Source organism: Neurospora crassa, linkage group IV (assembly GCF_000182925.2).
Source record: "Neurospora crassa OR74A linkage group IV, whole genome shotgun sequence".
NCBI classification, from domain to species: Eukaryota; Fungi; Ascomycota; class Sordariomycetes; order Sordariales; family Sordariaceae; genus Neurospora; species Neurospora crassa.
In genome coordinates, this window is record NC_026504.1 from 1,234,114 (window position 1) to 1,245,502 (window position 11,389).

General features: G+C 52.3%; 3 protein-coding genes across 3 annotated transcripts; 2 read left to right on the forward strand and 1 right to left on the reverse strand.

Annotated features, from left to right (window-relative positions):
- The first annotated feature begins 862 nt into the window (after positions 1 to 862).
- aod-1 (alternative oxidase-1) lies at positions 863 to 2,899 on the forward strand. The gene is made up of 3 exons (XM_956993.2): positions 863 to 1,758; positions 1,854 to 1,959; positions 2,030 to 2,899. The coding sequence occupies exons 1-3, from the start codon at positions 1,400 to 1,402 to the stop codon at positions 2,651 to 2,653; spliced, it is 1,089 nt and encodes a 362-aa protein (XP_962086.1). The 5' UTR covers positions 863 to 1,399; the 3' UTR covers positions 2,654 to 2,899.
- A 1,511-nt stretch (positions 2,900 to 4,410) lies between these two features.
- Positions 4,411 to 7,813, forward strand: NCU07952 (C2H2 type zinc finger domain-containing protein). Its single transcript, XM_956992.2, has 3 exons — positions 4,411 to 5,054; positions 5,154 to 6,382; positions 6,443 to 7,813. Exons 2-3 carry the CDS (start codon positions 5,221 to 5,223, stop codon positions 7,411 to 7,413), a joined length of 2,133 nt encoding a protein of 710 aa, XP_962085.1. The 5' UTR covers positions 4,411 to 5,054; positions 5,154 to 5,220; the 3' UTR covers positions 7,414 to 7,813.
- On the reverse strand, positions 7,791 to 10,519 carry NCU07951 (hypothetical protein). The gene is made up of 2 exons (XM_956991.2): positions 9,904 to 10,519; positions 7,791 to 9,778 (listed from the first exon to the last, which is right to left on the reverse strand). Exon 2 carries the CDS (start codon positions 9,049 to 9,051, stop codon positions 8,053 to 8,055), a length of 999 nt encoding a protein of 332 aa, XP_962084.1. The 5' UTR covers positions 9,052 to 9,778; positions 9,904 to 10,519; the 3' UTR covers positions 7,791 to 8,052.
- Between the last annotated feature and the right edge of the window lie 870 nt (positions 10,520 to 11,389).

Below are 11,389 nucleotides of genomic sequence, written 5' to 3' on the forward strand. Positions count from 1 at the left end.
TACACAGGAATCGTCCCCATTTATTCCTCCCGTTTATGTTTTACCAAGCACCTGACTTCCTCGTACGTCTTGCTTGCTACCATCCCTTCTGAATAACCACTTCCTTCCCATCTTTGGTATATATCAATGCCTTCCCTCCAGAAGGCTTTATGCGGGGTCAGTGCTGTGTCGCACGGGCCCGTCAGTCAGGGTCGGTGCTGAGTCCTGACAAAAACCATCAGTTCGCCAACATGCCCGTCTTTATTTCCCTTTTTCTTTTCTTTTCGTTCTCTTATCTTTTAGGACATCTTGTATATGCACGATGCATGCACCATATATGTACGGCCTCGGTCAAGCAGCATGTGCTAGGTGCAGCAGGCCTAGAAGGATGGCTTTTTGGAGAAGTCTGTTAACGCATGTGGAGAGAATGATTCATAAACAACTAGGTGGATGCTAAAGCTCTGCTCTTTCACCAAATGTTCTGGACCAGGAGTCACCCGAAAATGCCCTGCGTCGTCAATATTTTGTACACCACTTCCACCCCGCTTCCGACACGGGATAATATTTGGACACTTGCAATTGTTCCTTCGATCCTACACTCTACGAATAACTACCACTGACGTCACAGCAAAGTTAGAAGTTTAACATGAAGCCATTCGCAACTTATGGCCCAAGACATTTGTTTGTATATTTGCAGGTTCGGAAGCAACCAAGCCATTGCTCAGTCATGCTGTGTGTCCTATGAGAACAAGTGCGACTGGTGTTCCGTTTCCCTCCGCTCGCTATTACTGTCAGCAAAATCTCCAACACATAACTCGCCCAAGTGCCCTGTCAACCAACCAACCAACTATCAATGATCTCGAAATCTCCTGTGGCTGTCTTTGTGTTGAGTCACAATCCCCCAGTCTTAGTGTACTTGCTCAGGGGCTCGCTGTTCTTCTGGATATGTACAAGGCTAATCCCGAGAATGTTGCGGAAGTGGAACTGCGCCCTATGGCTTGTCACCCGGGAGGTCCCGACACCGCCAAACAACGACATCCAGCTGACCACCACAATCGATGCCCGGTTGCCACTTTGAGGATTCAAAATGAAATTTTGTCCTGGTTGAAGATCTGGAGCTTTCCGGGTTCCTTTCGCTAGCGCCCGCTATTTGCTTGTTCCTGGATTGTCTTGATGTTAAAAAATGGAGATTGCTTGGGCAGTGTCGGAACTCTATTGCTCCTTTGAGACCAGGGACGGACAAACTCGGTGTTTTCAGTCAGCTCTCGTATTCCAAATTTTTCCCTGAAAGGAGTTGCAACTGGGGGCAGGAAAGGACGATATAAACGTCCCGTGTCTAGTGCTGTCCGACACATATGGACCATCATCACAAACCTCAAGCGAGTTCCATTACAACTTCACATCACTCCCTAAACTCTCGATGAACACCCCCAAAGTAAACATACTCCACGCTCCAGGACAAGCGGCCCAACTAAGCCGTGCCCTGATATCAACCTGCCATACTCGGCCTCTCCTGCTCGCGGGCTCTCGAGTGGCCACTTCCTTACATCCAACACAGACGAACCTCTCTTCCCCATCACCTCGCAATCTCTCGACAACAAGCGTTACTCGACTGAAGGATTTCTTCCCGGCCAAAGAGACCGCCTATATCCGGCAGACACCACCCGCGTGGCCTCATCATGGATGGACAGAGGAAGAGATGACCTCGGTTGTTCCCGAGCACCGGAAACCCGAGACTGTGGGCGATTGGCTCGCATGGAAACTCGTACGAATCTGTCGGTAGGTAAATTCCAAGGAGGGTTCCCATATTGCCCCTCAAGTATCTTGCGGACGCGGAAGCAGACGTAGATTCAAAGTGTTCTAATATCAAACAGATGGGCCACTGATATAGCGACGGGCATACGTCCAGAGCAGCAAGTTGATAAACACCACCCGACGACCGCCACCAGCGCGGACAAACCTCTGACCGAAGCCCAATGGGTATGTTCTATGGAGCCCTACGAGGACGGAATGGCAACACAAGCTAACCAAATGTCGCAAATCCATATAGCTCGTCCGCTTCATCTTCCTCGAATCCATCGCCGGCGTTCCCGGCATGGTAGCCGGCATGCTCCGCCACCTGCACTCCCTCCGCCGGCTCAAACGAGACAACGGCTGGATCGAGACTTTACTTGAAGAATCGTACAACGAGCGCATGCACCTCCTCACCTTTATGAAGATGTGCGAACCCGGCCTCCTCATGAAGACGCTCATCTTGGGAGCGCAGGGCGTCTTCTTCAACGCCATGTTTCTCAGCTACCTGATCTCCCCCAAAATCACCCACCGGTTTGTCGGTTACCTCGAGGAGGAGGCCGTACATACCTACACGCGGTGCATCAGGGAGATTGAGGAAGGTCACTTGCCAAAGTGGAGCGACGAAAAGTTTGAGATCCCGGAGATGGCGGTGAGGTATTGGCGCATGCCGGAGGGGAAGCGGACGATGAAGGACTTGATCCATTATATCCGCGCGGACGAGGCAGTGCACAGGGGCGTTAATCATACATTGAGCAATTTGGACCAGAAGGAGGATCCGAATCCGTTTGTGAGCGACTATAAGGAGGGCGAGGGCGGGAGGAGACCGGTCAATCCGGCTTTGAAGCCGACGGGATTTGAAAGGGCGGAGGTCATCGGTTGATCTTGGGCGGAAGGTCTTGACAGATGGTTGTGGTTTGGGTTCATGAAGCCAGGCGTTTTTGGACCAAGTTGTTGTATTATGCGTGTTACACTAGATACCCCCCACTCTCTTTGCTGTTTCTGGCGTTTTGGTAAAAAAGATACTGGGTTCTTCTCTCTGTGCAGCAGTTCACTGTTTCAAGGTGTGTACTTGTTTCGGATCTTCACTCCGAAGGTCGTTGATCTCTCATGATCAACTATATCTAGCAATAACAAACCTGATATGTCAAGCCTTTTCGATCCGTTCCCCGGGTAACTATCCGGCTCGAGTTCACATTTGCAACTTCTACCCAACGCATAGAAACCCAAGGTAGTCGAACGTGCTCACTTGAATTCGATCAGTGATTAAATTATGTGCTCAGCCATGATCAACCGAATATATCGTGACGGCGAGTCATGGACCTTCCCGTGGTTTGCTGACGTATACCTAGGATGATAGCTCGAGACGTCCATTAGAGTGTCTATATTTACACGCGTCTAGTGTAGGCATCCTCGAAAGGAAGCGGGGAATGATGAAACAATGGTATTATGCAGCGATATATCAAAGTCAAATAATGGCTCGAAGAAGAAATGTTGGTCGAACGAAATTACAGGGCTGTGGCTGTGTACAAGCCACTGAAGTGCAATTTGTTAGCGTGCTGAACTTTGGGTAACATATTTTGCCGGAGATCTCACCATACGCTGATAGCGCCAAGGACCGAACCCACCAGAGCATAGAACCGGACAAAAAGACGGGGATCGATGCGACTGCAAGGTACCAACAAGAACAGATGAACCAGAATAGGAACATTTCCAGGAACCGGAGACTGAGGCTGAGCACCGCGATGGATGTGATATGCCCCGATGGATACTGCATTCTGACCCGCAGCACGTCTTGACGGCGTGTTTCAGAGAGCTGTTTTGTCATGTACCCTGGCAGCGGCATGTCACAATCACGATAGCCAGCCTGTTGCTTGCTTGTCCAAGGTAGGAGGTACCTACCTGTCCGCGGTACCAGCCCGAACAAATACCACAACACTCTATTTTGCCCCTGGATTGATACGTATCTGGTTCTCACGAGGTGCAGTGGCAAACTGGTCTTGGAAATGGATGGCACCAATCTCGACACATGAGTGGTTCGCTGACGAGAAGATAGGTACTATCTCTTCACTAAAGAAAGGGTGGTGTTGCAATTTCACGTTCAGAACGATGGCAGCGAGACCCAGGCTTGCCAGACATGCCAGGACAGGCCCCTCCATGAACAGTGCTGTTGACACCTTCCAGGCTCTATGCCTGTGAGCGAGTGGACGGGATGCGAACCGGCAGAGGAAGTTCAGAAACACCTAGGTCTGCGTGCCCAGGAAGATCAATGGAAGTTGACATTTGTTCCCGTCGCTTACTGAGGGATTCCATCCAGCATTTATTTGGTGGCATCCAGTGTTGCAAAGACAAGACGGGAATGAGGATCTCTCACAAATTTGGGCATCAATGAATTGACTTTTATGAGCTCTGTAGTACCTCTACCTCTTCAAGATGCCAACCCCGAACGGTAGCCCCACCGAAAGCGAAGTGGGTCTACTCAGCAGCAGCAGCAGCCTTACGAGCGAACCCAACCATTCACAGAACTGACAGCGTCTGAACCCCAATGAATGGATCACCCCAACTGCCCGTCTGTCCCTGCCATGCCCTGCCCTGACCGTACGACCCCGCGATTGCCCTGTGGGTGGCTTCGTGCCTGAAGTGGAAGCCGAGAAAGCCTTGGATTCCCGATCTCCCCTTCAATCTCGACTCTTCCCGAGAAGGTCTCCGTCACGGTGTCGTCGTCGGGGCAAACGAAGCAGAGGACGGACCAACGACGACATTCAAAAACATACCTAATCTCCATCGCATCCCCGGGCATCCATTCACTCCAACATTCATGGAGATCATATACATACCATCTGTTCGCCCTCCAAAGTCCAAATGCAATTACCTAACTTGTGATCCCCTTTCGTCGTCGGGTCAAAGGGTCCAATCCACTCCAGTCAGCCGGGCAGTCCAATCTTCCACACAACCACTCAAACTTCCCGTCCTTTCAGTCCTAGCTAGTTAGGCACACAGGCGCTTAACACGGCAATCTACTGTATCTATCCACCTCTACTCGTTCGTCATCCCGATCACCGAGACGTGCCCTGCCCGTCTCAATCAAATCAACCAAGTCCCAACACTGCACAAGCATCGGGTACAGCTTTCAATTTGAACCTTCCACAGTCCAGCACTTGAACCCATACATAGGACCCGGGTTCCATCATTTGGTCCTGCTCGTCCGGTCTCGCACCGGTCACGAAGCTATCAGTCGGGTTCGGTTTGCCGGTGTCAGTCCCATCACTGGCTGTCGCAAGCATGTAAGCACAGCCCCAACGCACCCACGCACCTAAACGCAGCACGCACTGCCACTGTGTCCCGGAAGGCTGACTCGAGGGAAACTGCCTTGCAACTCGCAGCGCTTCTAAAGACAGAAACACCACACACTCTCAATCCCGTCCGCTTGCCGACTACGACACGATCCCTATGGACCAACAGTACACCGACGCCCGTGGCCGATCGCTGTCGGCCGCGTCCACCGGCGGAGGACAGGTCCACGATCAACAGCAACAGTCTCACATAAGAAACCACTCGCCGTCTCCAACTCCCTTTCCCAATTCGAACGATGGCGTCAACAACGGTTTGGGACTTGGCCTTATCGATCCCTCTGCCTCGCAGCATTTTCAACCCGAATTTTCCTACGGCGGCCCGAACCCGTTCCAGCAACATTCGCCCTTCTCACAGCCTGGGTTGGATTTCAACCAAGGTTATACAAACCAATTAGAGAATCAGGACAACTCGTTTGGTGGCTTGTCGCAACCCGCCTATTCTCCGAATCTCATGGCATCCAACTTTGGTGACGCCGACTACGGCATTTTCCCCACGACCACGGCCGCGGGCCAGTTCAACGGATCGCTGTTCATTACCGATAATCAGTCCATCAATAATCCGGATCCAAACATGATGGCGCAAGGCTCTCACAGCCCGGAGCCGCCTCATCTGCTCAGTCCAGAGATAAACTCTCCGGCCTTTGCCCAGGGCCGTTTCCCCATGGCAACAGGAAGGCATTCGCGCAATGCGTCTCTGGGCCCAGAGGCTGCTCTTCTTCCAGGGCAGGACTGGAGCCATATGCCTCAGTTTCAGGGCCACCGACGCTCAGCCTCGGAGCTTAGTGATGTCTCTTCGGTAGCCCATTCGCCCAACCTTGGGGGATTGGACAGCTTTGACCCGATCGAGAACAACCATTCGCCTCTTCAAGGGCCGCAGGCCGATGCCCTGTACAGTCAGTTGAACGGGATCAGCAACTTCAGTCTGTCGGACGACCACATCGGCAGGAGTCCGTCGCATAGTCCAGCGGTCTCCCCTCGGATCCATCCCCAGCAATCACCGGACGAGATCGATCCGAACCAACCCAACCATTTTATGCTACACACACCAGCAAACAGTTTCGGACCGCCAGCGACATACATGCAGCCGCAACAGGAGGCTTTCCCGCAATTGTCACTGGATGACCCATCTGGTATGCAGGCCCAGCAGAACATGCCAGCTCCTCCGGCAATCAACATCGATTTCGCTCCAGCGCCCGCTAAGAGCGGGCTGGATCAGCCCACTAACCTGGACAATAATTCACTAGCCCTACCAAACAGAGGTATGTAGCCTCGAGATAATGCGATGGAAAATGGGACATTAGCTGACAATTTGGTGCTAGCTCGAGGGCGGATGCGACCACGAGCGGTCACGGACCCTTTCAACAATAGCGGTTACCGATCTCCTTCTCCATCGGGAAGTCTTTCGCCGAGCTCGGCCGCGGACCTCAGACCGTCAAGCGCACGTTCACTTTCGCCCATGGACCGTTCAGGAGCCGGCTCTATTAATAGTAGGAGACGCCAGTCTACGTCGTCAGTACCCAACAACGTGATAGCACTTCGTCTTGCCGATCCCAATTATAATGGCTCTGGGGAGAATGGAGGTGGCCCGAGAAGGGCTCAGAAGCACCCCGCTACTTTCCAATGCAAAGTATGTCCAAAGCGCTTTACCAGAGCCTATAACTTGCGCTCCCATTTGCGCACACATACCGACGAGAGGCCCTTTAAATGTACCGTCTGCGATAAGGCTTTCGCGCGCCAGCACGATCGCAAGCGTCACGAAGGTTTACATTCGGGCGAAAAGAAGTTCATATGTAAGGGTGAACTTCCTGTTGCTGGTCAACAATGGGGCTGCGGCCGAAGATTTGCGCGAGCGGATGCTCTGGGTCGCCATTTCCGGTCGGAGGCAGGAAGAATATGTATCAGACCTCTTCTGGAAGCGGAAAACCGTGAACGGCAACGGCAGTATGCTGAGGCAATGCAGAATGCAGCCCAAGGCATGATGCAACAGCAGGGCGGTATGATGATGTCGCCCGGCATGGACCCCAATGGCGAGTTCCAAATGGACCCCTTTGTGCTCCCACAGGCGCTGTTGGCACAGTATCCTGCCTTGGCCCTCCTGCCCGCTGGGCCTGCGGCTATGGGTGATGGAGCCGGCTTAGAAGAGGATTTGGGTAGTAATTACGAAGCTAGCGACTACGATGATGTCGAGGAGGGAGGCTATGTAAGTGGTCCAGGGACAGGGTTCGGGCCCGGAAGCATGCAAGAAGGGTACGGGGAGTTGGGTTATGCGAGTGACTACGGCGGCCGTTAGGCATAGTGTCATGACATTTCAGGCGAACAACCCTTCGGGGAAAGGGAGGGCGTTGGGTGGTATGCTCTATTTATTTATTGTTTTACAGATGATTATCGGTCACTGTTTGGATCAGATGAGATTATACGGTGGTGCGCGGTCATGGTTATTGTTGTCTTATACATTTACTTCTCTTTTTGGATACATTTATTCCCCAACGTTGTTGCAATTCTTCTTCTTTGTATTTGACTGGGGTTATTTTTTGCTCGAAGACCCGTTTATGTACCGCTTGCATGCGCGGACGTTGAGCGAACATAGAAATATTGTCTGATGAGGACAAATAAATGTTACATGTATGACGATGTACTCCATGTTACTTTTATAGAGTTGTTAAACAAGCCGATCACAGTTGATATCACCAAATCCCGCCCAAGTCAACATGTAATACAGCTAGAGAACCCGTAACAGCTACGTTCTTCCCTGCAAGTCTTATTCTGATGGCTATGCAGTGAGCCCGCCTCGTAATCTCATCATCCGGATTGATCGATAACCCGCCCCACGCAACCGCAACATCAATAATATCACATCACCATCACCATTACCATATCTCTCGTCATCCCTCCTCAAACCCACCCATTTCTCCATGTGTACATACATATTTCAAGTCTGTTGTATCTCCTGTAACAAAGTCCTCCCCCTTCCCGCTCCCGACGCTGCGCCAGACCCCTTGGACGACCTCAACTCTTGCATCCACTTGGCCACGACCTGGTCCACCACCGTTTGCAAAACCTCGTGGTGGCCCTTTTCGAACTTTGCTTTGACAAAAGGGCGCACGATGGCCGGACACTCAATGGTGGCGATCTCGACTAGTTCGTACTCGTAGTTGTCGATGGAGGTGCCGGTGACTTTGTTGATTAGTTTTTTGTTGTTGTTGTTGTTGTTGTTGTTGTTGTTATTGTCGTCTGCTGTTGGTTGTTTGGATTTGTTCCCACCAACAACATTATCATCGCTACCACCTTTTCGCAGACCAGCTCTCAGTCCTTGTCCTAGTCCCAATCCCAGTCCTTGTTCGCCTTCCTGCTGTCCTTGCCCTTGCCCTTCTTCGTTTCCTCCATTTCCTTTCTGTTCCCATCCCCGTTCCTGTTCCTGTGGCTGCCGCCCCTTGGCCCGATACCGATGCCGAACCTCATAACTGCTCCTCACCACCACCACCGACCCCGCGCCTGCCGCCGGCGCTACGGCCTTACACCGAACTCCGTAGCCAAAGCTCTGGAAAGTACAAGGCACGGAAACTTCTTTGCTTCCTAGTAGGGAGCCACCGCCTAGCCAGTCCGGGAGGGGAAGAAGGGGAACGGAGTCGGTGATGAGGAACGATTGGGGGTTGAAGCCGTCGGGGCCCGGGGGGTGGAAGAAGGATGGGTCGTCGGTGAGGGATGGAGGGAGGGGGTGGGGAGAGTTGGAAGAGGAGGGGGGAGGAGCGGGATAGGAAGAGGAAGAGGAGGTGGGGAGAGGAAGGGGAAGGGAGATGTAGGATTTTAGGTAGGGGTTGGCGGTTATGAGGGGGACGTAGGCGTGGAGGGCGGAGAGGAGGGCGGAGGGGGGAGTCGGTGGGGGGAGGGGGATGCGGGTTATTATTTTCAAAGGGTGGGCATGGGACATGTTTGAGTTGGGAGTCGGTCGGTGGTGATGAGGCTTTGTTTTAGTAGTTGTTGTTGCTGTTGATGGTTGACGGTGCGGTGGTAGGTTTGTTGTTGTAGTGATGAGAGTGCCAAGTCCGTACGGGGCATGGGGAGGCCGATGCGGAGACCCGACCGGAGGAGGTGAACGGGGCCGGGCGTCGTTTCCAAGGCTCGATGACTCCCGATAGATGTTGATGAAAGCTCCCGGTTTGTGTTAACTTGAATGAAGGATGTCCGTCTCACGGACAAAGGGTTGATATTAGGCGGTTGAGCTGGGCTGAGTGGGTCGAGTGGTCAACCGGAGGGTGCCTTGGGTAAGTTACAGACAGGCAGGAGTGGCGTGGGTGGTTCCTGATCAGCGATGCCGACAAAGCGTATATCACGAACTGATGACTGCAAGTCTCTGACTATCTCTGAGATGAGAGGTTTTGTTACGTGTACAAGCAAGAAATAGTAGGAATCTCGAATGACAGTACCAAAAAGCCCGATATGCTCTGTTTTAATCGGCTGACAGTCCGAACTCCGAAGCATAAGCACAGCTCACAGCCATCCCGACCCAATTTTAGCGGCTGAAGTGGACGCTTTACCTAGACGTCCGATTGTATGAGATGTAGCAGGGGCAGCACAAGCGACGAAAGTATGTAGTATACAGCGCCTATACACTCCCCAACCGGTAGCTGGAAGGTCTAACAGATCGTCTTGATTTGCTATTGTGGTACGGAACAGTCAGCTGTTGTTGCTGCGCCATCATCGCATGATCGGTGATGTACGCTGTGTGGTTCAGGCGGCCGAGGCATGGTTATAGAAGTTACTATGCTGTGAATATACTGACACTTTGATATAGTCAATAGACTGCTCAATGCGGTCGTGCACTATCTCATATCAGGTCTTGGGTGTCGGCAAATAAGTAGAGGTAGGTAGTCTGGGGCCTTGAATGTCCACTGTTCTTTGTACTGCCCTGAGCACATACAACTCCATCAGCCTTTTGGAATCCCATATTTCGTAACTTTGATCCAGAAATTGCAACTTCCCCAGACATAACTCTTCGCCTCTTCGGGTTGCTCGACGAAGTATTTCCCCCGCATCCCATGAAGCCAAAAGTTCCTCGATCCGTCTCCGTCTCGCCATCCACGATTCATGACGCAAACTTGTTGTTGACGGCTTCAGTCGAATTGCGCCAAAGAGGGTTTGTCGGGTGCATGCCAGAAGTTCATCCGAGCAAACAACAGGACGAACGACTCCTCCATCGTCCCTCCACTCCACGGCCACAGGGCCAACATCAAAATGGAGCCCGCCGCAAGATGTCGCGCAGCGTCCTGATGCAGCCCAACGTCCTCGCGGGCCCAATGGCTACCAGGTCAGGAATAGCTAGCTCCCTGCGCTCTCTTGTCCCTCGCAAACACCACTCGTTGTCGCTGCTCGGCCATGTGCAGTATGTAGTTGGGTACGGGTAGGCGCTGTTACTGCCGCAGCATGGCTCGCATGATGCGTGCTGCAAAATGCAAACTGCAAAGGTCAATTTCGATACACATTGGTAACTCCAATTGCACATTTTACGTAGAGGAAAGGCCCAGGAACCGTCATTTTAAGGTGTTTTGCAAAGCTCCTCTTTATCGTCTGTTCTGGGATCATGACGCCATCCTACACTACTGTGTACTCTAGCACACATGGCTTGTCTCGCAGTTCTCGGATGATACACAGACCCACCAGAACTAAAACTGGTCCTAATAGTTAGCGGCTCAGTAGGTCCAGCCAACAACAAACAGACGGGATGGAAGAAGCCACGGGGAGCCGCCCACGGCGCGATAGGCGCACAGCGAGGATTGAGGGAGGACAAGGGAGGGGTTGTTGAGCATTGCGATACCTTTGTTTTCCACCTTCTCAACGCCAATTTCTCACCTAGACCGAAACCCATTGGCTGTTCGACTTGACTTGTCAACGCTCAGCATGGCAATGGTGTGCGCCATCAGGTCAGCAGGTAGCGTGAGACGCATCAAGTAGGTGGGTAGCGTCCAACAATCGGGCGAGATGCAGGTAGGGTCCGATTCAGTGGGCAGTTGGTCTGCCTGGCTGCTTGTCGATGCGGAACATTTTGGTGGCCTACCATAGGCGGGGGAACCAAAAGCCCCCATCTTCCATTTCTTGGCCAACTTGAAGGTGAATAAAATACCTCTAACATATCAAACAAAATCTGGAGGGGAAAGCTCGGCAAAGAACTCAGAAAATGAACAAGCTGCAGCCTGGGTCAACTGGATCATCCCGCCCTTCAACTGGACTGGAACCAAAAGCACCCCTCCAGATACAGCAGCCAATAATGC

Bases quoted from the DNA above. Each gene is read 5' to 3' on its own strand.
- aod-1 (XM_956993.2), top strand. From the start codon at position 1,400: ATGAACACCCCCAAAGTAAACATACTCCACGCTCCAGGACAAGCGGCC. The intron at 1,759-1,853 runs GTAGGTAAATTC...AATATCAAACAG, and splicing joins AAACTCGTACGAATCTGTCG to ATGGGCCACTGATATAGCGA. The intron at 1,960-2,029 runs GTATGTTCTATG...AAATCCATATAG, and splicing joins CTCTGACCGAAGCCCAATGG to CTCGTCCGCTTCATCTTCCT.
- NCU07952 (XM_956992.2), top strand. From the start codon at position 5,221: ATGGACCAACAGTACACCGACGCCCGTGGCCGATCGCTGTCGGCCGCG. The intron at 6,383-6,442 runs GTATGTAGCCTC...ATTTGGTGCTAG, and splicing joins ACTAGCCCTACCAAACAGAG to CTCGAGGGCGGATGCGACCA.
- NCU07951 (XM_956991.2), bottom strand. From the start codon at position 9,051: ATGTCCCATGCCCACCCTTTGAAAATAATAACCCGCATCCCCCTCCCC.